Source organism: Aspergillus affinis, assembly GCF_023601865.1.
Source record: "Aspergillus affinis strain CMG 70 chromosome Unknown NODE_29_length_302309_cov_84_903329, whole genome shotgun sequence".
NCBI classification, from domain to species: domain Eukaryota; kingdom Fungi; phylum Ascomycota; class Eurotiomycetes; order Eurotiales; family Aspergillaceae; genus Aspergillus; species Aspergillus affinis.
This window is the reverse complement of record NW_026515810.1, coordinates 280,302-302,309: the sequence shown is the minus strand read 5'-3', so window position 1 is coordinate 302,309 and position 22,008 is coordinate 280,302. Positions and strand designations below refer to the sequence as shown.

General features: G+C 53.7%; 10 protein-coding genes across 10 annotated transcripts; 5 read left to right on the top strand and 5 right to left on the bottom strand.

The window, feature by feature from the left end:
* Window positions 1-325: 325 nt before the first annotated feature.
* Window positions 326-2,872, top strand: KD926_005806 (GH92 family glycosyl hydrolase; the record flags this gene model as incomplete). Its single annotated transcript, XM_053098999.1, has 3 exons — window positions 326-1,443; window positions 1,490-2,164; window positions 2,257-2,872. The coding sequence occupies 3 exons, from the start codon at window positions 326-328 to the stop codon at window positions 2,870-2,872; spliced, it is 2,409 nt and encodes an 802-aa protein (XP_052957287.1).
* Window positions 2,873-3,483: 611 nt separating this feature from the next.
* KD926_005805 (putative NF-X1 finger transcription factor) lies at window positions 3,484-4,922 on the bottom strand (the record flags this gene model as incomplete). The annotated part of the gene is made up of 2 exons (XM_053098998.1): window positions 3,484-4,677; window positions 4,839-4,922. 2 exons carry the CDS (start codon window positions 4,920-4,922, stop codon window positions 3,484-3,486), a joined length of 1,278 nt encoding a protein of 425 aa, XP_052957286.1.
* A 193-nt stretch (window positions 4,923-5,115) lies between these two features.
* KD926_005804 (uncharacterized protein) lies at window positions 5,116-6,240 on the top strand (the record flags this gene model as incomplete). Its single annotated transcript, XM_053098997.1, has 1 exon — window positions 5,116-6,240. One exon carries the CDS (start codon window positions 5,116-5,118, stop codon window positions 6,238-6,240), a length of 1,125 nt encoding a protein of 374 aa, XP_052957285.1.
* A 22-nt stretch (window positions 6,241-6,262) lies between these two features.
* KD926_005803 (uncharacterized protein) lies at window positions 6,263-7,173 on the bottom strand (the record flags this gene model as incomplete). The annotated part of the gene is made up of 2 exons (XM_053098996.1): window positions 6,263-6,295; window positions 6,370-7,173. 2 exons carry the CDS (start codon window positions 7,171-7,173, stop codon window positions 6,263-6,265), a joined length of 837 nt encoding a protein of 278 aa, XP_052957284.1.
* A 538-nt stretch (window positions 7,174-7,711) lies between these two features.
* Window positions 7,712-9,527, bottom strand: KD926_005802 (LYAR-type C2HC zinc finger protein; the record flags this gene model as incomplete). The annotated part of the gene is made up of 3 exons (XM_053098995.1): window positions 7,712-9,244; window positions 9,307-9,429; window positions 9,507-9,527. 3 exons carry the CDS (start codon window positions 9,525-9,527, stop codon window positions 7,712-7,714), a joined length of 1,677 nt encoding a protein of 558 aa, XP_052957283.1.
* Window positions 9,528-11,473: 1,946 nt separating this feature from the next.
* KD926_005801 (flavin-linked sulfhydryl oxidase ERV2) lies at window positions 11,474-12,242 on the bottom strand (the record flags this gene model as incomplete). Its single annotated transcript, XM_053098992.1, has 3 exons — window positions 11,474-11,741; window positions 11,813-11,941; window positions 12,019-12,242. 3 exons carry the CDS (start codon window positions 12,240-12,242, stop codon window positions 11,474-11,476), a joined length of 621 nt encoding a protein of 206 aa, XP_052957282.1.
* Window positions 12,243-13,003: 761 nt separating this feature from the next.
* KD926_005800 (ATP11 family protein) lies at window positions 13,004-14,111 on the top strand (the record flags this gene model as incomplete). The annotated part of the gene is made up of 2 exons (XM_053098991.1): window positions 13,004-13,179; window positions 13,253-14,111. 2 exons carry the CDS (start codon window positions 13,004-13,006, stop codon window positions 14,109-14,111), a joined length of 1,035 nt encoding a protein of 344 aa, XP_052957281.1.
* Window positions 14,112-14,968: 857 nt separating this feature from the next.
* KD926_005799 (alpha/beta hydrolase) lies at window positions 14,969-16,459 on the bottom strand (the record flags this gene model as incomplete). The annotated part of the gene is made up of 4 exons (XM_053098990.1): window positions 14,969-15,128; window positions 15,204-15,329; window positions 15,393-15,925; window positions 15,980-16,459. 4 exons carry the CDS (start codon window positions 16,457-16,459, stop codon window positions 14,969-14,971), a joined length of 1,299 nt encoding a protein of 432 aa, XP_052957280.1.
* A 183-nt stretch (window positions 16,460-16,642) lies between these two features.
* Window positions 16,643-17,618, top strand: pre3 (proteasome core particle subunit beta 1; the record flags this gene model as incomplete). Its single annotated transcript, XM_053098989.1, has 5 exons — window positions 16,643-16,679; window positions 16,745-16,790; window positions 16,868-16,882; window positions 16,939-17,214; window positions 17,294-17,618. 5 exons carry the CDS (start codon window positions 16,643-16,645, stop codon window positions 17,616-17,618), a joined length of 699 nt encoding a protein of 232 aa, XP_052957279.1.
* Window positions 17,619-18,956: 1,338 nt separating this feature from the next.
* On the top strand, window positions 18,957-20,559 carry KD926_005797 (putative cyclin-dependent protein kinase complex component; the record flags this gene model as incomplete). The annotated part of the gene is made up of 2 exons (XM_053098988.1): window positions 18,957-20,213; window positions 20,275-20,559. 2 exons carry the CDS (start codon window positions 18,957-18,959, stop codon window positions 20,557-20,559), a joined length of 1,542 nt encoding a protein of 513 aa, XP_052957278.1.
* Between the last annotated feature and the right edge of the window lie 1,449 nt (window positions 20,560-22,008).

Sequence of the window (22,008 nt, the reverse complement as noted above, 5' to 3'; positions counted from 1 at the left end):
AGGGGATGGCGGGTCACGTGCCTAGGCGGTGAACCGCGGCCGTAAAATATAACTAAACTAAACTAAACTAAACTAAATCTTTCCCTTTCGCTCTCCCTTGCATTCCCACAATCAGTCCAATCTTGTGCCACTGTCGATCCCACCCTTTAACTAACCATCATTATTAGTTGATTTATCTCCCCCCGTCCTGTCCTGGTCGACTCCGCAATGCTCCCCGCTCTCTCCATCCGCCATGCTCTCCACAAACACAAATGCGGATCTTGTCCCAGTTGGCGTCTTGCTCACAAACCCACTGTGTTGAGTCTTCAAACAAGCGATTTTGGAGATGCCGTCATTCATAAGGTGGCTATCCCTTCTTTCAATACAATGGGCGAACTCTTCGTCAGGAAACGTCCTTAAGGCCGTCGCAGCTGAAAGCCCCGACATCCTCCAATTAGTCGACCCACTGATCGGATCCAACAATGGGGGCAACGTCTTTGCCGGGGCTAGTCGCCCGTACGGCATGGCGAAGCCCGTGGCCGATGTGGATGGGCAAAATACCGGTGGCTTTTCCACGGATGGAAGCAAGGTGACCGGATTCTCTACGCTTCATGACTCGGGGACAGGAGGCAATCCGTCCTTGGGCAACTTCCCTCTGTTTCCCCAATACTGCCCAGAGGATGAGATCAATAACTGCCAGTTTCTGAAGACTGCGCGAGCTACCCACTATGCGAACGACTCGGTCGTCGCTCGTCCGGGCTACTTCGCCCTGTCCTTGGATGGCGGGATTCGGGCTGAGATGACATCGACGGACCACGCGGCGCTCTATCGGTTTGAATTTCCCTCTGCTACGACTGCAAATGGATCGCAGCTACATCCGTTGATACTGCTTGATTTGACGGATCTGTGGGACAGCCGACAAAATGCCTCGATCAGTGTAGATGCGGAGAAGGGTCAGATCAAAACAAATGGCACTTTCCTGCCTAGCTTCGGTGCCGGGTCCTACGTGTCTTATTTCTGTGCGGATTTCGTGGGGACGTCGGTCCATGACGGTGGAATTTGGGTTAACAACAGAGCAGGAACTGAAAGAACGGAGCTGTATGTCACTCGAGGATTCAATAATTTCTACCTCCAAGCCGGCGGCTTTCTTCGATTACAGAGACCCGAGAATGGCACAGTCAATGTACGAGTCGGTGTGAGCTTTATCAGCACAGAGAAAGCATGCAAGAATGCTCAGACCGAGATTCCTCATCCGCTGGAAGACTTTGAAGAGGTCCGGCGCGATACAGAAACTGCTTGGCGAAAACAACTCAGTCCGATATCTGTACAGTCCGGTGGCGCAGATGAAGACATACTCAGCAGTTTCTGGAGTGGTGTGTACCGAACAATGCTCGATCCTCAGGATCTGACAGGGGAGAACCCTCTCTGGGACAGTGATGAGCCGTATTTTGATTCCTTTTACTGGTTCGTTTCGTATCTCCTGCTTCTGGTCCACGCTGACTTTTTCAAGTATCTGGGACTCTTTTCGAGCTCAACACCCATTTCTCACAATTATCGACCCTAATACGCAATCTAAGATGGTACGGAGCCTTCTTGATACATACAAGCATGAAAATTGGCTTCCGGATTGCCGTATGAGTCTCTGCAAAGGCTGGACCCAGGGTGGCTCGAATGCCGACGTCGTCCTAACAGACGCTTTTGTGAAAAACCTAACAGGGATCGATTGGGACCTAGCATACGAAGCGATGGTTAACGATGCCGAGAACGAGCCCCTAGAATGGTCCTATGAAGGCCGCGGTGGTCTACAGAGCTGGAAGCGCGTCAACTACATCCCGTATTTGGACTTTGACTATCTAGGTTTTGGCACCAATTCTCGCAGCATATCCCGGACGGTGGAGTACTCGTACAATGATTTCTGTCTGTCGACTGTGGGCAAGGCTCTTCACAAGGACGAATATACGAGATACCTTGGCCGAGCTAGCAACTGGAAAAACATCTACAAGTCCGACCAAACCTCCTCAATCAATGGCACCGATACGGGATTCGTCGGCTTCTTCCAGCCAAGGTACTTGAACGGGACATGGGGATATCAAGATCCAATTGCCTGCAGCGCGCTTGCGTCGTGGTGCTCCCTTACAAGCAACCCCTCCGAGACATTCGAGTCTAGTGTATGGGAATATCAATTGTAAGTGATCTCTCCAGCACCTCTTTCCACATTCCACAGTTCAACCTTCGCCTCCCACCGGTACCTACTCTAACACAACCATCCCATATCAGCTACGTCCCCCACGACATGGCCTCATTAATCGACCTCCTCGGCGGCCCCGACACCTTCGTCTCCCGCCTCGACTTCTTCCACACCTCCGGGCTAGCCGACGTGGGCAACGAGCCCGTCTTCCTGACCGTCTACCAATACCACTACGCGGGGCGACCCGGGCTCTCAGCGCGCCGCGCACACAACTACATCCCCTCACGCTTCAACGCTACACATTCCGGACTCCCAGGAAACGACGACTCGGGCGCCATGGGCGCCTTCGCCATCTTCTCGATGCTCGGCCTCTTCCCGAACCCAGGACAAAACGTGTACCTGATCATCGCGCCGTTCTTCGAGGCCGTTAGCATCACCCATCCGATCACGAACAAGACCGCTACGATCCGGAACGTGAACTTTGATCCGTCTTACCAAGCGATCTATATCCAGAGTGCCACGTTGAATGGGAAAAAGTATGAGAAGAACTGGATCGGTCATGAGTTCTTTACGGAGGGTATGACACTGGAGTTGGTTCTTGGGGACACGGAGAGTGATTGGGGGAGGGGCGAGGATGATCTTCCTCCTAGTTTGAGCTCGAGCTCGGGGGCGCAGGGGCAGGATGTATCGCAGTTTTGGGACTGAGCATAGATAGTAAGGGTGATTCAATATCATTGTAAACCCATTTTCGAACTCTCCCGCGAGAAGAGGGTTGGTTGTATGTACGTGTTCGTGAGATAGTGTGGATGGAACATATGAAGAGGTCGAAAGAAAGGAGAAGGAGAGAGGGCTACGTCCAGGAAGTATATGTCAGCTCGGCGCATATCTACAAATGCTCTAAGAAAGGACATGGTGGATGCATAACACTTGCATTCATCAAATTCCACAATGAACATTACATCCCAATCACAAGAAAATCAAACTCCATATCTAAAATATCCGAAACTTTTGGTTGACCATAAAATGCATACCTAAGCACAAGCACAAGTACAAGCGCACCTACCATGCAATCATAAACACAACAAACTTATGCTCGCTCAATTAGGTAATAATCCTCAATCAATCATCAGCCAACAAATCAACCAACCCCCATAAGTAATGCGTATGCAAATTCAATGGTAATAGTACCTATCATCCTCGAGGGATGAAACGACGATGCTAGATATAGATAGAAAAGACACTGAAAAAGCTGACAATGCCCCCTGTGAATCAAGCTCGATGTCTCTCAAAACACCCATTCACCAAGACACGGAATCCTATGTCGAAGAGGAAGAGGTGGCAATGGGAGTTTCCTTGGCCGCTTCCGGTTCGTGGGAGGATTCATGTGGAGGTGCATCAAGGACCTCTGAGTGTTTGTTCTCAACTTCCTGAGCGAGATCATTCTGAAAGCCTGAAATCTGATTTTGCTCCTGCTCCGGGGTCAGTTCGGAGTCCTGAGCGGGCTCAGGAACGGATTCGGACTTTTGCTGATCATCCTGTCCCGCGATCTGTTCTTCGCCGGGAATCTCGTCCGCCTCGCGAGCACGTTCCTCCTCCTCTTCCTTCTCTTCTTCCTCCTCCCAGCTGTCGGCGACCTCAGCGGGCGGAGCGGGCTGACTCCGCAGCTGTTTTCCGGCGCCCACGCCCGACCGAAGAACAAGTTTTTCCTTCTTGGGAGAAGCAGCCCCGGTTCTCCAGGAGCCACTGCCATCGTCACCAGCGAGGGCAGCGTACATCGTCAAGCCGGAACGAGCGCTCTGCGCCGCGGGCGTGACGCTCTTCGCACCGCCCATGCCGTTATTGCTGCGCCGGGACGCAGCAATCTGGGCCCAGCCACCCTCGCCCGTCGAGCTCGCCTGCGCCTTGGCCGCTTCGCGCTGGGCTTTGACCTCGGCCGCGACCTGGCGCTGGGCTTCGCGCTCCTTGAGACGCTGGCGTTCGCGTAGCTTGACGCATTCGCCGACGCTCATGCCGCCGATCCCGATCGCCGTGCCCTGGCCCATGCCGAAAGGAGGGGGCGTCCAGGTCGTGGGCTTGAGGACGAACACATGCCGGTGGGGTTCAGGATCGAAGCTCTCGGTGGCAAAGCCCCAGTCGGTGGCTAGGGAATGGGTGAAGGCGCGAAGCGACGACTTGGCAGGTTGGAAACGGACGGACCGTTGCGTAGTTCCGATCGCGAGGGACTGGAGCGTTGCTTCGTAGGTCTGGAGAGTGGATAGAGGGGATGAGGATGAGAGCTGCAGGTACATATCAAGCGTTTCGGATGAATACGGAAGATTCGTGGACGTCAAGTTCTGTGCTACGGTGGTCGATTGGTTGATGTCGACGCCCAACGCCGATGCCAAAGATCGATTCCGCTCGAGTCGGGAGCATTCGTCGTCACACGTCAGTGGGGTCAATGCCGGCAGTCTCTGCTGTTGTTGCAGTTGCCCTTTCGAGGCCACTGCTTTCACTGCATTGCAGCGACGCTCCTGGCGAAGGCGTCCACAGCCACATGTTACCGTGACCGTGGACGAGCAAGGCGTCTTTTCGGGGCATGGGTATGGGGCGTGACAAGGATCCTTGCATGGATGACCACACAACACCTTTGTCTTCCCACAAGGCTGTTGGCAGGGCTTCAAAGAGTCCTCACAGTCGCCTGGTCGATGACAGTTCTTTTTGCACTTATGCGAGCCGCATTTGAGCGTTTCGCCGCAAATTCGGCCACATCGTGCATCAGCTAGCCAGCAGGGTTGATTCTTCAACACCTGCTTGCCACAAAGACACACCTTCTCCGTAAGATAAGGGCACTTAGGACAGACATCGTCGTCCGTGTGGCAGTTGTGGGGTGTTTGGGGATGACCACAGGGTTTGGGACGCTCACAGGGGGCCGAGCAGGGCGGTGGTTGCGTGCCACAAGGCAGAGGCGGATGCAAGACAGATCGACCGCAGTTACACGAGATCTCCTCGAAGATCGCCTCCCTGCAAGTATTGCATGGTCCTTTATGGCAAATCTCAGGGCAGGTGTGCCGTCCGCATTTCAACAAACGGCCGCAAATCCGAGTGCAAATATGTTCGGCCTCCACATCTTCATCACTCGGACGGAGATGAGATTTGAGCTTCCGCCGCAAAGCCTGGCGCTCCACTGCCTTTTGCTCCCCAGGACAGCATCTATCTGCACATGCATGACGTCCGCAGTGAAGTCCGGTCTTGCAGGTTCGGAAACATTGCGGCGGCTCGATTGTGCCCTGGTGACAGACAGTCATAAACGAGTTACGTCCGCACCGGCACTGTATAGGAACGCTGCGCCTGCAGAATCCGCAGGGCCCGGTGTGACAGATCTTATCGCAGCCATGCCCGCACGGGAGCATCTTACCACAAGCCTTTCGGCAATTTATGATAGGATCCTCGCAAGATATCCGGGGCCGGTATCCAGAGATTTCGGTCAGAGGCGTCTTTCCGCAGGGACAGTGGTGTACGACATCGGGCGACCTTGGACAGTGGGCCGGGCGTACGTCTTGAGGGTGGCAATCCTTCTGGCAGAAATGAGCACCGCAGTCAAAGGGGCGATTGCACCGGTCGGGACAGCTGAAACAACCAGTCCAATCCTCCACTTGACCATCGGTCCCGTCCTGTATCTTTTGACTGTCCATTTCCTCGTCCCTGGAGCTGCACAGCATTTCTGTCTGGACCTTTCCACAGTAGCAACGAGCTTCGACTTTCACTTCACACGTGCCACAAAGACCCTCGTGGCACGGACGAGAACAGGTATGCTCCCCACAGGGCAGCAAGTCCCCACAGACCTCGCCGCAGCTCCATCCATTCTCGTAATCGGTGTCCTGGCAACGCTTGGTGGACGAATTCCTGCCGCAGAAGCAATCTTGAGTCGGGCCCATGGCAGTACACGGGGCGCAAGGCCCAGCATGACAGGTCGCATCACACGGGTGAGGGCAGCCTTTACGTGTCCTCGCACAGGTTTGGCCGCACGAATGTGGAGGGAGACCGGGAAGTGGGCGCGGGTCGACATCTTTTTCACACCAGCAAGTATAGGTTGAGGGGAAGATTTCTTTCGCAAGGTTACAGCCAGGACAGCGCCAGGCGCGAGGAGCACTGGACTCTCCATCAGCCTGGCGACGGGAATTATCCTGAGCCGCCGCTCCTTCATTCTTGGACCACTTCTTGACGCAACTCAGATGGAAAACGGTCCAGCACAAGTCACAGGACCAGATACGCGACCTCTTGCCCAACTCGGCCGTACAAATAGGACACTCGTAGAGATTGTGCGCAATATCCTCGTGAATCCGCGTGGCAATGTCCGGGGCAACTGATTTTGTCGTAACCTTCGGCGTTCGAGGTTGCGGGGTCTTCGCCTTCGCTTTTCCCTTCACTTTCCCAGCCGCGTTTGTAGTGTTCGACGGGGGTCCTTCCACTGCACTTCCGTTCTGTGGTCCCCCCGGCACGAAGACAGGCGCATCGGCCCTAAGCTCCAGATCCTTCGGGTCTTCGCCGCCGTCCGGCCCGTCGTCCTCGGAGGTTCGTTCGCATTTCGTCAATCGTCCCTCGAATCGCCGTCCGATGTTCGATACCATTTGATCCGCGCCCCTTCCTCGCCCCGGTCGCCGACTCGTCTCGACCTGTGTGTTTCCACCCCGACCTCCTCGTCTCCCTCCGCGTGGGCCTCTTCGCGAACGAGGTGCGTCCTGAGGTTGATTCGGCGTGGACTCGCCATTGGGTTGCGGTTCGTGCGTTTGCTGAGCTGGCTGAGATGGCGGTTGTGCGCCATTCATCGACTCAGCATTCTGCGCCGAGTTCTGTGCCTGAGCCTGATTCTGTGGGCGACGATGCGAACGGTTGCCGCGTCCTCGACCTCGCCGCGGACCTCTTGAACGGGATGTGTTTTCGGGGGCAGCAGTTGCCGGAGCGCCGGATACGGTTTCGGTCATGCTCGAGGGTTGAAGGAGGTTCTCGTTCGCCGTAGTTGTAATCATGCACTTGGGCTGGGAGGATAATGATCGTTCAACCGCTAGCGTATGGGTGTGGGGTTAACTAGTCGGGAAAAAACTGTAAAGAAAAAAGAGGGAAAGAAAAGTAAAAAAGAAAGCAAATGAACGATAGGTGAAGCTCGCTGGAACGAGAACAAAACAATTAATTCCCAGGGCAATGGGGAGTTTGGATGAAGTTCCCAGATCAAATAATCAGAGGGAGAAGAAAGAGGTGGCGAAGAGGGAAGAAAACGAGTGAAGAATCGAGATGGATTGATGTTCCTGCAGTGGCGGAGGCTCCCGCGGCGACGGGGCGTCATTGGGCCGTGAGTCATTCAGAGTCATCTCTCGCTCTCTTACAGTCACAGTGGGGATTCCCTATCGTATTCATTTCGCATTCTTCGTGAGACGGTGAGACAGAAAAATATAATAATCATAATTAGAAAAATCATTAAGAAAATTACTAACAAACTGTCCAATCAACAGACACGTCGCTATGCAAACATCCAGATCCCTTCATGCCCTGATCCACCGGTTAAACTGACTAAAAGAAGACCACCACCTCCCCGCGCTCATTCTGCTTCAGACGCAATGTCCGCCAGAGTTCCTTTTCGTCGTCTGTCCTGCGCTCCCGATCCACGCGGCTCTGGCCTTGATGGCGTCCGCGATCACCGTCAAATTCGTCCGTGAAGTCACGGTGGAACCGCTTTAGCACCTTGTTCACGGAGAAGCCGCGTCCGCTCTCGGGTCCCTTGGTCACCAGGGACAAGAAATGCCCGGCCATTTCTCGCTGCAGTTCGTTAGGAATATTCGGTTGTCCATAAACAATCACTTGGCCATCCTGGCCTCGAGGAGATTGGGGGTGCGCCGGGTCGGGATAGTTGATCTGCTTGAGCCGTCGCGAGGGCCGATCGCCCTCGGTCTGAGCGCTGCTCTTGCGCTTGCTCTTGCGAGGATCCGCCGCAATTACCTGACCCGTCGAGGGGTTGCGCACGCGATGGGTCTTCTTGGAGTTACGGACCTCCAGTTGCTCATTTCCGTCATCCGTGGAGCTACGTCGTCGCGCTCGAACCAGGGCCTTTCCAGAGGGCTCGTGGCTAACTCCACTGCCTCCGGAGACGGAAGAGCCGCCAAACATGGACGATACAAGACGCCCCGCGCGATTCTTCATGGAGATGCCGAGACCGGCATCGCTCTTGTTCTCCTTCTCGTCCCGACGCGTGCGCTTAATCGGGGACGAAGGGTCCTGGAACCGTCGTTGGGGGTGATCCTCCTCGCCATCGAGGGATGGCGATCGCATCATCCGGTTGAGACCTCCGGTAAGTCCGGAGTGGTTCAGCATGGGGGTACCTGGGTGGTTGACAACGCTCGACGGCGCATCCAACATCGGGGTATCGGCATCTTCCATATCGTGGTCCTCGGTGCGACGCTTCCTCTTCTTATCACTGGTAGTGGCACTCGCGTCTCCAGCTACTCGCGATTTACCCTTCTTCTTCTTGGGGGCTGGGGTCATGAATTCTACTGAAGCATTGTTAGGGGCGTTCTTGTTCGGGTATGCAGACGGAGAGATCGGTTCGGCGCCGTAAGAGAATCCATTTTCCTCGTAAGCCACGTCGTAAAACTTACCCTCGTCCTCCGCTTCGGGGTTAAGATGTGCCAGGGCCTTGCTCGGCTCGAAGACCGACGGCGCGTGGTCCACCATTTGCATCTGCCCCTTGGGCCCGCCAAGCGAGACCTTGGACGCATTGGGGGTGTTCTCAGCAACTAGGAAGTCGAACACATTGACTTGCTTGTCGTCCTTCTGCTCCGACTTTTGCGTACCGTTAGGGGGGGGTGTCGGAGCGGGCGGAGGTGCCGCGCTGGTTTTAGGATTGTCGACATCGGTAGCGTCTTCAACGTAGGGCGCGCGGTGGCCATTGCCGTTCGGCTTCTGGTTCTGGTTCTGCCTCTGGTTCTGATTCTGATTCTGATTCTGATTCTGGTTTTGCTGGGCATTGTCCTTGCCATTGCGTTGGTTTTTCTTCGGTTTCTCTCTGTAGAGGGCACCCTCGTATTTTTGCGCCTCGGTCATACAAGACTGGACAGATCGCGTCAGTTAGCATTTTTCTACCAAACAACAAGGACGACGGAAATGCGTACCGTATGCGCTCTATACTGGGTGCCTTGGAAGTGCACCATGCAGTCAATGCAGGTGAAGGTTGCGCCGCGACATTGGTTGCGATGAGGGTCGAGCTTCTTCTTGGTGAGGATGTCACCACAGGCCTGGACGACAAAGAACGTCAGTCAGCGATTAGATTCGATGTCAAGTAACGTTTCCCTCCGCGTTCAATTCAACATACCTCGCACGAGAAAGACACCATTTTGACCCCGCGATATATATCTCACTTACAAACTTGCGCGACTATAGGTGGGGAACTGCCTTGACGAAACAGGACAAAAGCAAATAGAATAAGATCTAGCTCTCTCGAACTGATGAACAATAGTAAACACTAGATCCAGTCACACAACCAGATCTGTTTGCAGCAGATAACTAGGTCTGGGGGGGGCAAGAGAATGAGACGAGCGGCAAACCCCTTGTCGCAAAACAAGATAAACAGTTGGGATAAACAACCGGAGATGATGGGATGGGAGAGGTGCAACCAGCGGCGCAACAGTCCAGGGGCACGGCGCTAAGCGAGGAGATTGTGCTAAGTTTGCTCTTGGTGATATCCTGGACCTCTCGCTCTCTGTTTTTTCCTTGCGAATTCCTTCCGGCGCGTCCAGAGGCAAAAAGACGAGAGAAAAAAAAGAAGAAAAGAAATGCCGACGGTCGACGCTATTCCTGTTCGGGACGGGATTGGATGGTCTGGTATGCCTTACCGATCAGGCCCCCACTCCCCGCAATCCAGGTCTCTCATGGACGAGGGAAGTATCCGTATGTATAGATGGATAGATGGATAGACGGACAGATCCATTGATTCATCCGGTCACAGGTCGGAAAGAAAAAATAACCGTACCACAGGTTCCCCCCGGGGAACCCACCGCGTCCTGTTTATACTCCCACGAGCCTTTCTAGTGTCAACTTTGCTTCCTGGACTGACCTTCCCTCCCCTCCGAAGCGAAGATGTGCGGTCAGGAAGAACCGGGATGTCCATGCACCGGGGCACGATGATCGGTTGATCGTTTGGGCTCCAAGGGGGGCCGACGGCGCCTGTTCAGCTAAACAAAAGACATTTCGCAATCAGCATGGACTCGTCAGGAGACTCGCCGTCAGCCAAGGAGAAGTCACCCATCCAACCAGGTCGGCTAGTGTAGCGCCTGAGAAGGGGGGCGATGCGATCCGATTGACATTATCCCTCTTTTTTTGGAACACGAGAGGGTGCGCCGGGAGATATTAATAACAACCGCTGTTTAGTGAGTCAGTCGGTGCATATTTCTTCTGGAGTTTCTACATGGTTGGTGAATGCTGCGTATGGCTGAAACCACCCTTTACGAGATCGTTATGCTTCTTTTTTCTCTCTCCTTTCGTTTCTTTTTTCTTTTTTCAAAAGTTGTTTCGTGTTGTTTCGTCTTATCATGGGGGCAATTTCAGAGAATTTCCAAGGTCGGTTACCCTGACATTACTTTCACGGTCCCCCTCTCGACCTAGCCCGAACTCGATGGAAAATAGACGCATGTCATTCTTAAAGGTGGGAAGATCCCTCTCCTTTGCTGGCGGAGGAGAACGCAACCCACCCTGTTGGCTGTCAGCCGCTCCAGTCACAGAGACTTTCCTGCAGTCATGCGCGCGCAAGTGCGTCGATGGTGTAGCCCTCAGGTCTCGGATGGGCAAGAAACTGCCGAAAAGCTTTATGGGTTCCACCACGCGACGAGGGCCTCTTCCCGTGTAGTACCTTGTCACTTGTCAGTAGGATGGGGACGTGCTTGTTGCTTATCATTCATCTACATGGGTCAGATGAGGTTGATTGTCTGTCTTGAGGATATATGCCAATTCTCGACTTGGGGATGCAATAAGTAAGCGCACACTAATGTACAAAATCCCGCTCTAGTTGGAGGCTCAGCGAACCAGCGCTGGCGAGGAATGCAAGGGTATACGGTGTAGGTCGGCTAGACCAAGATACCGTGCACGGATCAAAACCAGACAATGAAGGAGGGGAGACTAAAAGCTAATCAATTCCGCGTGTTTCTATCAAAATCCTTGTGGTTAGTGGGTTTCCGGCTTGCTCTCGTACAAGAGTTTAGCAGATAGCGAAGTGCGGGGGACGCAAGGGGGAGGGAAGAGTAACTCACGAGTCCTGCGATTTCTTCATGGATGAGATGATTGGGATCACACCATTCCATTCCCGTCGGTCTGTACCGAGGAGGCTTCCGAATTCCGACTCTGGAGTTCTTGTTTCTTGTCGTCTGCCTTCTCATCATCCGCGCATCCACAGTCGTAAAAGTCGCCGATCTTGTTACAGTCGAACTCGGGCTTCTTGAGCATTGCGTTCACTTCATTGTGTATAAAGCAGCCCCAGCCCGACGCTATATTCCGGGACGATACTTGTGGGGGATATTTGGTGAGGTGTCCTTGGAAATGCGAGGCGCATTCGCCACTGTGCCGGGGAAGTTAGCCATCTTCCGAAGTATGTGGTCATTCGGCTGCGGTGTTCAGGTGCAAAGGTACCAAGGGTAAAGTCGCGCGAAGAGGTAAATGAACGATCGCAAGGTTTCCTGCTGTTCGGTTGTGGGTTCTTCTGGATATCGCGCCAGCATCGTATGGAAGTACTTCCAAGTCGCACGTCCGAGTTCGGCCCTAGATTGACCCAGAATGATCAGTCCTGCTTAGATCCGGGCGCATCACTCATGGCATTGTGGCAGATTGTAACCTACTTTGCCGTCTCATTGCCCAGCTTTGGCATCACCACGTCGCCCTTGGTCACATCGTCCTTGGTCAATGCGGCCGGGTCGGGACCCGGCTCCGAATTCGTGAATTGGCTGGGCGTGCGGATAGCGGCGTTCGACAAGTCTTGTGGTCGAATGAGGAAGAAGCAAAGGAGAATGATTGCGACCACAGCGCCTATGAATATACGTCGAGCAATCTGGCGATTCGCCATGGCGAGAGGGGATAGATAGGAGGGTAGAGGGGAACGCTAGGTCGTCAATGAAGGACAAGTGCAGGTGTGGCAGGGTCGCTCAGCGACCGATATTAAATATAAGACAGTGCAGGATATTGACTATAGAATTAGATAGGGGGACAGAATTAGATACAAGGCCCTCAATAGGGAGTTCGCGGAATCGTGCCGAACCAGAAGGTAGAACCCTCCTTGCGTCGCGAGTCTCGCGACATCCTTTGTTGCTTGAGATCCACGTGGATGAAACATGCGGCCGCGTTTAGTCAGCTATGCTCAGCGCATTCGCTCACTGCGAAGGCCCGAAGGCTCGATTTCCAGCTTTTTAGGGTTTCGAGATCGCAAATTTAGGCGCAGGTGTTCTTACTGTCCCAATATATCTACCGCTATCCATATCACCCTTTAATCTCCTTAATACACTCGTGGTGGAGTTGAAGAGTATATATACTTTACCGCATAATTAGCAATGAAGTGCAGGCATATCTTACTTGGGACAGCCCACCAACAGATGGTGTGCCAGGCAGCCAGTTTTGACTAACAGTAATGCTTCTTATTCTTAAATACACCAATTGTCTTTCATATATATCGTAATATACAATATCTAGCACGATATAGTTATCGGTGCAGGGCGGCCAAGCTCCATAGAGTGCTTACATAAGCCAGTAAAGCCGTGAATCCCAACTATCAAAGCGTTCCGCCTTTCTTGTTCTTCACCTCCGTTTTCTCCGCAACCCACCACTTACAACATGGCGAATCTCAGGTCATCCGCCTTTCAGTCCTTCCTCCGGACTCGCAATTACTTCATCTGGCCCAAGCAAAGACGTTGGGCTCAAGTGCACGATGTGCGCTTCCTTGCCACACATTATAATCCCAACCAGGTGATGGATCGATACCGCAACAAGCTGGACCAGAAAGCGAAGGCGTGAGTGTGCAACGACTCGGATTGATACTATCCCCGCATATTCTCGGACAGACCGCTTACCAAGAACCCACAGAGAAGGTCACCAGGACGTCGATACCCTGAAAGACGCCTACAAGGACAAGATTGATGACCTCCGTCGCAAAGCCAGCACTCCCCTCACCCCCGAAGCTACTCCTTCTCCCTCTCCCTCTCCGTCCAACTCCCCTACGCCGCCGCCCTCTCCAGCTCAGGAACAGGCCAAGGCCGCCACCGAGGCCTCCAAATCCGGCATCAAGCCCCTCGGCTCCTACATCGATCTGGAGAAGACCCTAGCGCTCCCGGCCAAGGAGATCGAAGCCATCTGGCGCCTCCGCCACGCCAACAACCCACACTCCATCTGCGCCTGCATCCCCGTCGAAACCTACCAGCGGATCGCAGAAGCCGCGCGCCAGAACCCACAGTTCGTGCTGCCCCTGCCGCGCAAGCAGAGCGAGTCCCAGTCGCAAGAGATCCGCGACGAGGCCAACAGCTCCGGCAACGACGGCGCCGGCGCCGACATCCATTTCTTGCAATGGGGATTCCACCCGCCCGCGACGGCCGCCTCGTCGCCCGTCCCTGCCGGCCCCCTCGCCAGCTCGCATACCTCCACCATCATCTTCACCCATCTCGCCGCCTTCCAGACGCACGGCTCCTACGCCCAGCCCCATACCACCATCACGCACCACCTCGACCTGGCGGATGAAAAGGGCATCGTGCTCATGCTGGGCCAGGTCATGCCCGACTCCGGCATCTCCACCACCGAGGCAACCTTCTTGGCCAGCTGCGTGCAGCGGTTCTATGACTTCGGGGGCCAGGCTCATGGCCGGAAGGGCGAGCTGCTGCGCATGTTCACTAAGGGCGATGCGCAGAACTTCAAGATCGAGCATCTGCTAGAAGAGGCGGAGAAGCTCTAATTTGTCATCTTCTCCCGGTTTATCCTGTGCTACCATCGCTTGTGCGTGATTTCAGATGAAATGTTCGACAAGTTTAGACTTTTTGTTATATACCAATATATAGAAATTAAATGATGACTTACAGTACTTCTCTCCCTCTCTCTCTAAACCAACCTACGAACTCTCCGGGACTCGACAAATAATCCTAGATGAGGCATTCGATTCAATTCAGCTCATAGAAACAGTCGGAAGATATCCGCTTTACGCCAGCCAATAACCAAGCCATGAACAGCGCCTGTTTGAAAGTCCACGCAGAAAATAAGAAAACAGAAAAGAAAAGAAAAGAAAGACGAAGACGTCATCACAAATCACAAATATGGGAAGGGGGGTGTAGAAGGGTCATTAATGAGTCACTCGCCGAGTACGGGAAGCCGTTATAGATACAGTAAATGAGACTGAGAACTCAAAGATGAGCCAGGGTGGGAATTCTGTCTACCCGAAGTATAGAGGAAGGTATATGGATGAGCAGTGGGGAAGTGCAGATGGGTTGGAAATAGCAGAAAGCAAAGGGGAAAGCAAAGGGGTATGAAAACGACAACGAGAAAAGTGTGAGAGAAAAGAAAATGTGGTCAGCAACGGTGGTTGGCCTAGTCATATCACGGGGTCCGAGTCCAAGTTCTCACGCCGAACAGTTGTAGGTGTATCGTAGATGCGGTGGACCTTCTTGCGCCTAGTCATGCGAGAACGGCGTCCTATGCTGAAGGGGCGGTGGAGGTGATCAAAACGGAAGCAAGAAGCCACTGCGAGGTCCTTTAACGTTTCCACTGATGCGCTTTAGAACACATTGAGTAGCACGTAAGGTTTCTATGGCCGATAATCTACGAAGAATCACCGACGACTTCTTCCATGACAAAGGAGTGGATATGTTCGAAATAGCCTGGTTCAGCCACACTGTCGTTATGTCCGCCGTTCGGAAGAGTGCGCCAGACTTTGCGGCTCGCGGTGCAAATGGCGAATAGTTGCGTCATGTTCGAGGGTCTAGTATATTCCGTATTTTAGTTTTGTGCTCGATCATGAGCCGCTTATGACAGGACCCCATAGAATATTACTTACGGCACGATTTCATCCTTCAATCCGCTCAAAAAGAGTATAGGGACCTTGGTAATCTTGGGTAAGATCTCTTCACTGGTCCAATACTGGTGACAGAAACGAGCGAGGTAACGGGCGGGAGGGAAAACCCTTGATAGGGGTGTCAGTATATACGGCGCAAGAGAAAAACACACCACGATCGGCAGCACATACGTAGGGATCAGCTTGCGAATACTCAAGAACGTGTTCTCCAGAATCAACCCCTTGATATCGCCGGCATCTTGATTCTCAGCGACCAAATTGATCGCCACGGCACCGCCCAGACTTTGGCCGTAGACAACAATGTCGGAATCGCTAGTCTCGGCTCGCTGTCGGATGTAATCCAGGCCCGTCTGTGCATCGATCTTTAACCCAGCCTCGTCTGGCACGCCAGTCGACAGCCCGTAGCCTCGGTATTCCAGCATCAACACATTGCATCCCAGGACGTCTTGTAGAACTCTGGCAATGGGAACCCGGTGTCCGATGTTGCCTGCATTCCCATGGAACATCAAGACGGTGATGTTCCGGGTAATGCGCTTCTTCGACGGGCGAATGAACAGCGCATGTAACGACTCCCCGTCCGGCGTGGGGATCTGGAGGTCCTCGTAATCGGAGACACCGAACTGGCGGGGCTTGGGGACATTGGTTCGTGCATCAGCAGGGACGTTGCGAGGATAGATCAACTCGCTGCACACGTGGTCAGTGTCCTATCCGGTAGCAGGGGGGAGATTGTATACTCCAGCGCCCGGGGTCAGGGTAACACAAACTTCTGCTTGAAATATAAAAGACCGCTCGCGACCACTGCCAGGCCGGACGAAGCTAACACCGGCAACCGTAGGAACTGGACCGCATTGTTGGCCATACCGGCGATGCTCCAAGACGGTGGGGGCGGCGGAGACTCGGACATTATTATAGTAGACAAGATAGTCCGGATCGATAGTTGATGGGAGTAGTGGTAGGGGTCGATCGGGGTTCGACTGCGTCGGATGTGCGCGGGACGGGGGTGGTTGACAAGAAACAGATAAATCCCATGAAACGAGCTCCACCGGGCTCAAAATAAATCCAATGTCGGAGGAGCTTGTCAATGGCGACGCCCTGAGCGATCGGGAAGTCCGTCTCAGGAGAGAGACTCTTGCGGGGGGAGGGACGCACTCACCGCCCGGGCGAAGCTGGCCAACGTAAGGCGCTGGGCTGCCTGGAGAAGCTCCGTCACCGTCCAGAGAAGCTCTTCCGTCCTTCATTTCCATTTCTCATCCTCTTCGCTCTCATTCATCCCCCTCGTCCACAACATTTTGCTCCTCTTCTCAAATACGTGGGATTCAGCTCCTCTTTCGTTGCTTATTCCCTCCCCTTGATCTGTCGCGGCGAAGCACGGCTTTGTCACCTCGCTTTACCAACCTCCTTCCTACTCGATCTCAGTCAAAATGGTCGGCCACGGCACCTCGGGGATGCTTGGAGAAGGTCAGAGAAGAGCTCGTTGAATTGGATCTGGTGGAGCAGGACGATGACTGACATGCAAGCTACAGATGGCATCCACGTCGACATGAACCACCTGAAGAGCGGCGAGGTCAAGTAGGTTCCTGGGTCCCTGTTCGGGTGCACTGCACTCAACTGAATTGAATTCCCCGCTAACCATCTCATCCGTATAGCCTCGGTACCTCGATGTGAGTCGATCCAGCTTGGCGGAGCCGGAGAATGGGGTCGTATTAACGGGACGCAGTATGGCCATCAACTTCAAGGACGGCGTGATCCTCGGCGCCGACAGTCGAACGACAACCGGAGCTTACATCGCCAACCGAGTGACGGATAAGCTGACGCAGGTGCACGATACCATCTGGTGCTGCCGATCCGGGTCGGCGGCCGATACGCAGGCCGTGGCGGACATCGTTTCCTACCACCTGAACATGTACTCCATTGTCAACAACGAGGCGCCCAGCACCCAGGTGGCAGCGTCGTTGTTCCAGGAGTTGTGCTACGAGAACAAGGATATGCTGAGGTAGGAGGACCCTTTTCTTCGTCGGGGGCTTGGGGGAAGTACTCTGTGGCTAACCCGGAGGTTTTGTTTTCTTCTGCAGTGCCGGCATCATTATCGCGGGATACGATCCCCGACACGGCGGTCAGGTGTACTCGATACCGTTGGGCGGATCGCTACACAAGCAGTCCTACTCGATCGGCGGGTCGGGCTCGACTTACATCTACGGCTACTGCGACGCGAACTGGAAGGAGAACATGACGGAGGAAGAGGGCATCAACTTCGTGCGAGGAGCGCTGCGGGAGGCGATCAAATGGGACGGCAGCTCGGGTGGTGTCATTCGTCTGGTGGTGCTGACGTCGAAGGGTGCGGTGAGACATCTCTACCTGCCGCACATCGACTACGCCGGCCCTGGCGTGACCAATTGATTCATTTGGGATCTTGTGTGTAGGGATGACATCCATATGGAATGATGATTTGTGATTTTCTTTCCTTTACTTTTTATCCGACGTGGAAAAGGAACGGGGGATGTTCCTCACCGTAAGCTGAATAGAGTGGAAGAGAAGAAGAGAGAGATGGACCGGTATGGTCTTGCCCGAACTAGGACGGAGGATGACAATCGCACAATCGCACAATCGCACATCCCGCGTAATTAGATGATGTATCAAGGGAATCTACTCGGTAGGGACTTCGTAACGAGGTCGGAGGGAAGAATCGAAAGGATGCCGAGACGGTGCAGCACGTCGGAGATCCAATGATGGCGCCGCCGTCGACACACCTGCGCCGTCGGGCTGCTGTCATTCGTTGATGGACACACCGGACAATTGGATTCGACTTGCAGATAACTTCTCTTTCCTTCGTAGAGTTGGAGGTGGAGGTCTCTATCGACCGGCTGGGGAGATCTAGAAGGGTATACAGACTAAGTACAGCACAGAGTACGGAGTAGTAACTCCTTACCGACAACCTACATGATTTAATTTTCTAGATTTGTTCATCCTTAATTTAAATTAAATTTGATATTTGTCCATTCTGTTAGTCCCCGACCAGATGCAGTGGACGTGACGGGGGAACTGGCGGTGGATCCTGAGGTCACTTCGATTGAAACTTCCAGATTTCCGGATTCTCGTCCGTTTCTTCTTCTCTTCCTCTTCCCTCCCTCCCTCTCTCCCTCTTCTCCTCTCCATCCTCCACTTTTCGCTCTTTTTCAATTCTTCGTTATTCCTGTCCTGCTCACTTCGACTTTATCACTCCTCCACTTATATCTGCCACCTGGACTGAATTCCCACGCAATGGACCCTTCCATTGCTGCTTCTCACCTGTGATTCCCTTCCCACTCGCGTCTGGGTCGGGTTCACCCCCGAGAACAACAGCGCGCTCTGGCCCTCACTTGCCATCGTCATAGGCCCAGACTTGCTTCGTACTTTCTGTACTGCCTTCGGTAATTCTCTTAGATCCAGTTATCACTGTATTAGAACCGTTTATCCCTATCTATTCTGCCCTCGCGCCTGGTCGCTCCTTTGTTCCTCTCTGGTGGTTCCGCTCGTATATCGTCCTTGTCTACGTTCTCGTTCCCTCTTCATCCTATCTTAATCCGTCCCTCCCCTCCCTCGCTTTCTCTCCACCCCATTATAGATCTCTAGCCCGAGCATTCTATCACGTCCAATGACCCCTCATCTCGCATCTTCTCCCAAACCGGGTGTTGTGGTCGCTAACTTGACTCCCTCGATTGGTGGTTTTAGTGTCGCCATCGGCTCTCTCGACTTGACATGGGATCAGTCGCTCTCGATCAGCCGCGGTCGGATCACCTCGAAAGCTCCTACACCATGCTGGGAGGCGCCGTCACTCCCTCGGAATCCGCGTATCGACCGTCGTCTCGCCACGCCGCCCCTTCAGCGTTGGAATCCGGCAGCTCGAGGTCCGCGTCGACCAATACCACCCCCACTTCGACTACGGCCCCGCCGTCGACGTCCGCTGCGGGCTCTGCTCGCCTCCCCTCCTCCCACCATCCGCAGGATGTGCCGTCCTACCTGAGTCGTCCATCTCACCCGAACTCCGTACCTTCGACTCGGGCCTCGTCTGCCACGCCGGGTTCGACCTACGCTCAACCCCCCTCCACCAGTCATATGCCTCCTTCCGCCTCCTCCCATGCGCCGCCCCATGTCGGAGGGACTGCCGTCCCCGCGTCGCGCCCGGACTCTCGCGCCTCGCCGGCCTCGCCCCGGCTGAGACCGACCTTCCAGTCCCTGCGCTCCCTGGCCGGCTCGGAGGCCAACTCGCCCAGTCGCATCAAAGTGCGGGATCTGTCCCACATCCAAAGCTTCGCCAGCGAGGAGTTCCTCACCCAGTCACAACGGGACCAGGCTCCCGGCCAGTGGTCTCAGGAGCGCCAGTACGAGATTAGTTCCATGCCGGTCACGGACATCATCGAGATGGTTGCTGGGCTTCTGACCAAGATCACCACCACCAACGACATGCACCACGAGCATGTCCATCGCCATATCCCCCCGCCCGACGGCACGGCGAATCTCAGCCCCCAGGCCACCAGCGTGCTGGCCTTCCACGGCAAGAATGTCCCGAGTATCAGCATCCTCAGCTACCTCACTCGGATTCACAAGTACTGCCCGACCACCTACGAGGTTTTTCTCAGTCTCCTCGTCTATTTCGATCGGATGACCGAGATGGTCAATCAGGGTCAATTGGACCGCTTGCAGGGTCGCAGGGATCCTATCCAAACCGAACCCGCCACCGTCACGACGCGGCCTGCGTCGTCGGAGGACTTGACCGGTTCGGCGCCGCACGCCTCGCCGATGGTCACCCCACCGTCGTCGACCGGCATGAGGGCTCAGGACCCCACGTCTCCTTCGTCCATATCCCCCTCTCTACGTCCCCAGGAGGAATACGATCCCCTGTCACATTTCTTCGTTGTCGATAGCTTTAACATTCATCGGCTGGTCATCGCGGGCGTGACCTGTGCCAGTAAATTCTTCTCTGACGTTTTCTATACGAATTCACGATATGCAAAGGTATGTGTTCCCGGCTGGTTTGGGCGCTCGTCTTGTCCCTTACTGATGCCCCTTCATTCAGGTCGGAGGACTTCCGTTGGTTGAACTCAATCACTTGGAGCTGCAGTTTCTGTTGCTGAACGATTTCCGTTTGTCGATTCCTGTGGAAGAACTGGAAGCGTACGGAACCATGCTTGTCGAGTTCTATGCTCGCGAGATTGTCACGCAACAGCAACAGAGTCAACCATCGCCCCCTCAGGCGGCGGCCTCCACGGCGCCTTATCCGCAGTCCGGCGAGATGTATACGCATACTCGCGAGAAACGCCCCGATCACCCGGAAGTTCGCCAGACTCCCACTCCACCTTAGTCTTTCCCACGCACTCGAGCTAGCCTCGGTCTCCCAGATCTCCCACTTCTCTCCACTTGATGATTCCATATTCTGTCTCCCTCTACCCTCCTCCCCTACACAAACGATATCTTTCTCGAAAGGACGGCAATCTCACTCAGATTCCTTATATCGATAAAGGTGATAACTGAAAATCGTTACCTCCCCGCCGGTTTCCACCCCTGCTCTCTGATATATCCGGCAACTGGCACCATTTAGTTCTCGCGCATCTTCGGGTCACAGATTTGTTATTCTACTTATAGATTCTTTGGCTGTGAGCGTGTTGGTATATTTTATGTGATATTGTCCCACCTCGTGCCGCTGGTAGTTCGATCGCGAACTGCTCAGTATGCACGCTCTACCACTGCTTTTGCATATTGTGTCTCTTTACATTGGCCGGTGTTTGCGGGCGTTCTTCCTTCGTTTTACCTACCTCTGGGCTCTCCGTTAACGAATGTTGTCTTTCCTCCTGTAGCTTGGGCTTGTTCATTTTCCTCATAATACATTTACCACCTCCTATCTATTCTATCTGTTTCTCCCATGGGCACATGTCGGCATTCTTGGCTGCTGATGCCACGACCCGAGCTAGAAGTGGCGTTTCTGGCCCAATCGGTAGCAGCCGTTCCCAGTCTGTGCTTAACGTCGGATCTATCCATCCATTCCCTCCCTTGGAGGATTGGTCACCCGATGATGACCACTACGTGATTTGCCGCTAGCCTGCTACCTCTATCCCAGTACGATCCCTCCCTCCAAGGTGTAAATAAACAAACGAAGCTCAGAATCAAGCCCAACCCCCTTGCTGCAACAGGCTGTGCTGTGCCAGTGAGGATGATCGTATCGTCATCCAGTGTTGACGGGCGCTGCCAAGAAAAAAATAAGTAAACCATCGAATGTATACAAGTTGGCCAACCAAGAATTTTCCTCTACCTTTCCAACCTCAACTTCGAACTGATCTCTCCAACCTAACTATATGCTATTATATATGCCGTTAGCTGCAGATCCAAACTCTGAAACCATTTATGATGAGTGATTAGGTAGACAGGTAGGACTGTCTCACCTACGCGGCACGGTCCGTTGTTCCCATCTTAACCTTACGACCTAGAACCAAATAATAATAATAACACCAACTACACAATCATTCATGCTAGGTATCCGTAGTCCAAAAATCACAGTCACAAGATAGATGAGATCAGTCAAATCTGTATACAGCCCTAACACACACACACACACACATCAATGGCCTTCGAAGCGTTCAAAATCCACCCATCCATTCCATACAAAGCCCGAATCCAAAAACAACTCGACTAACTAACTCACTATTCAATGAATCACTTCCAGACCAGAAGAAACGGCAGAGCTATCAATACGCAAGGTATACCATGGTATGGTATGGCAACTGAATCATAAATGATGGAAGGACGGAGTAAGTAA